This window comes from Quercus lobata, chromosome 5 (assembly GCF_001633185.2).
Source record: "Quercus lobata isolate SW786 chromosome 5, ValleyOak3.0 Primary Assembly, whole genome shotgun sequence".
Taxonomy (NCBI): domain Eukaryota; kingdom Viridiplantae; phylum Streptophyta; class Magnoliopsida; order Fagales; family Fagaceae; genus Quercus; species Quercus lobata.
In genome coordinates this window covers 26,028,877-26,031,323 of record NC_044908.1, presented here as the reverse complement: position 1 = coordinate 26,031,323, position 2,447 = coordinate 26,028,877, and the positions used below count along the sequence as shown (strand labels likewise).

The window sequence follows — 2,447 nt, the reverse complement described above, 5'->3', positions numbered from 1 at the left end:
ACTTTGTGTAATTTAATTAGAGTTTTGTAATATATTCATGTATTATGTGGAGGCACATGATTTTTAGTTATTGTTCGTAAATGTGTTATAGAGCTCTGACTTGTAATGTGGAGATTTTAGTATGATTATATATTCTTATTCTGTGGAAAAGAAAGGGGAAAATAAAGATCTCCTATAGTTTGATTTGCCAAAAGGGAAAAATCTATAGGTACCCTTGGGATGTATTTCTCATGCTTTGGACCCTTTTGGGTTTGGGGTGTGACACTGGCTGCCTCCTCCAGTGAATTTGGTAAAGATAAACTTCGACAGCGCGTTGTTCTCAAAGGAAAACAAATTAGGAATAGGTGTGGTCATCAGGGATGAAAATGGGTTGGTTTTAGGTTCTTGTACTAAGCGTTTGTCCCAGGCTTATAGTGCAATGGAGATAGAAGCAATGGCGGCAGCAACAGCTTTAGTTTTCTCAAGTGAGATGGGCATGAGGTGAGCTATTCTTGAGGGGGACTCTATGGCTGTTATACAAGCATTGATAGAGTTTGAACACCCTTTATCTCCATCAGGTCTATTACTTAAGGATGTGAGAATGTTTTCCCAAAGATTTGAAATAGTGCTTTACTCTCATACTAAAAGAGAAGATAACTCTGTAGCACATAGTCTGTCTAGATATGCTATTAGCATATCAGATTTTTTAGTGCAGATGGAGAATATTTTACCAAACATTCAGTCTTTTGTACAAACTGTTTTGGCTTGCTTGCGTTAATAAATTTCATGTCTTTCACTCTCGAAAAAGAAAAAAGAAAAAGAAAAAAAGTAAGCATATTATTAACTATTGCACATTATTGTACTCTCCCCACGAATATTCCATTTTAAGATCCAGCAAGTTGTACTGAAAATATAGCACCACAGATGACGACCTTTATTATTATTATTAGTATTTTTATCTGTGTTATGTCACAATTGCATCAACAAAACTATATAAATAACAAAACAATCAGTGTCCCTCAAAACGAAATCCGTGTAGAAGAAAACAACTAGCTATGGCTGCAGTAACACCTCACAAGATTCCTGTTGTGGATTTATCCATAGAGAACATGAAACCAGGCACAAGTGCTTGGTATTCAGCTCGCAAAGATGTCCAGCGCGCCCTTGAAGAGTGTGGCAGTTTCGTAGCAGTATATGATAAAGTTCCACTGGAGCTTCATAAAACAATGTTTGCCAAATTAGAAGAACTATTCAATCTTCCCCATGATACCAAAATTAAAAACACTAGTGATAAACCTTACTTTGGCTACTACGGTCAAATCTCCATTCTTCCCCTATATGAATGTATGGGAATTGATAACCCGATCACTAAAGAAGGAATAGAAAGTTTCACAAATCTCATGTGGCCTGCAGGCAATGAACTTTTTAGGTAAAACTTGTACTTTTCCATTAACTTTTCACTTTTATATATAAAACTTAACACTGATTTATTTATTTTTCTTCTTGTTATTCTTATTGGACCAGTGAAAGTACTCATTTGTATGCAAAGCTAGTAGAAGAGTTGTACCAAATGGTGATAAGAATGGTATTTGAAAGCTATGGTGTAGGAGACTTTGAGACTCAAATGGAATCAACCACAGTCCTTCTCCGATGCTTGAAATACCGAGCACCCCAGCTGAATGAAACTAATAGGGGTTTACGCGGTCACACAGACAAGAACTTCTTGTCTATACTTCATCAAAACCATGTCGGTGGTTTGGAAATAAAGGTTAAAGATGAAGAATGGGTTACTTTTGAATCCACCCCTTCGTCTTTCTTATTTTTGGCTGGTGATGGACTCATGGTAATTTTTATTATGTGAATGTTGTTATGATATTTTTTTCCTTTACAAAAATCTGCAATTGGGACTTATCTATTTTTTTCTCATTGCAAAAGATCAAATTTTTTATTTGGTTTAGGCATGGAGCAATGAAAGAATACGATCCCCTTACCATCAAGTCATGTTGAACGGTAAAGAAAATACAACAAGATACTCCCTTGGGTATTTTGCTTTGATTAATGGGGTGATACAAACTCCTGAAGAGCTAGTGGATGATGAACACCCACTAAAGTATAAGCCATTTGACCAATTTGAATTTCTTCGATTCGATCAATCAGAAGAGGGTCAGAAATCCAAGTCTTCTATCAAAGACTACTGTGGTGTCTGAGATCTTATTGAATCTGAGCTGAAGCAACTCTTTGTAATGTTTTTTTTATTTTTTATTTTTTTTTTTATTTATTATTATTATTATTATTAATTTTTTTTTTTTTAATTTTTATGAGTACGTTGCTGATAGTGTGTAAAATAAAGTTCAGATGCTGTGTGAGTGTTTTGCCGCGTTGTTGGGTACCATTCTTGTAATGTGACAACAATGTATATTTATATATGCTTCACTGTATGTGCTTGATATGAGTTGATAATAAGTATG

General features: G+C 34.9%; 1 protein-coding gene across 1 annotated transcript; it reads left to right on the top strand.

Moving 5' to 3' along the window:
* Positions 1 to 1,034: 1,034 nt before the first annotated feature.
* Positions 1,035 to 2,186, top strand: LOC115990255 (probable 2-oxoglutarate-dependent dioxygenase AOP1). Its single transcript, XM_031114103.1, has 3 exons — positions 1,035 to 1,408; positions 1,504 to 1,822; positions 1,938 to 2,186. Exons 1-3 carry the CDS (start codon positions 1,035 to 1,037, stop codon positions 2,184 to 2,186), a joined length of 942 nt encoding a protein of 313 aa, XP_030969963.1.
* The last annotated feature ends 261 nt before the right edge of the window (positions 2,187 to 2,447 follow it).

Coding starts and splice junctions, on each gene's coding strand:
- LOC115990255 (XM_031114103.1), top strand. CDS start 1,035: ATGGCTGCAGTAACACCTCACAAGATTCCTGTTGTGGATTTATCCATA. Junction 1,409..1,503: donor GCAGGCAATGAACTTTTTAG/GTAAAACTTGTA, acceptor TTATTGGACCAG/TGAAAGTACTCATTTGTATG. Junction 1,823..1,937: donor TGGCTGGTGATGGACTCATG/GTAATTTTTATT, acceptor TATTTGGTTTAG/GCATGGAGCAATGAAAGAAT.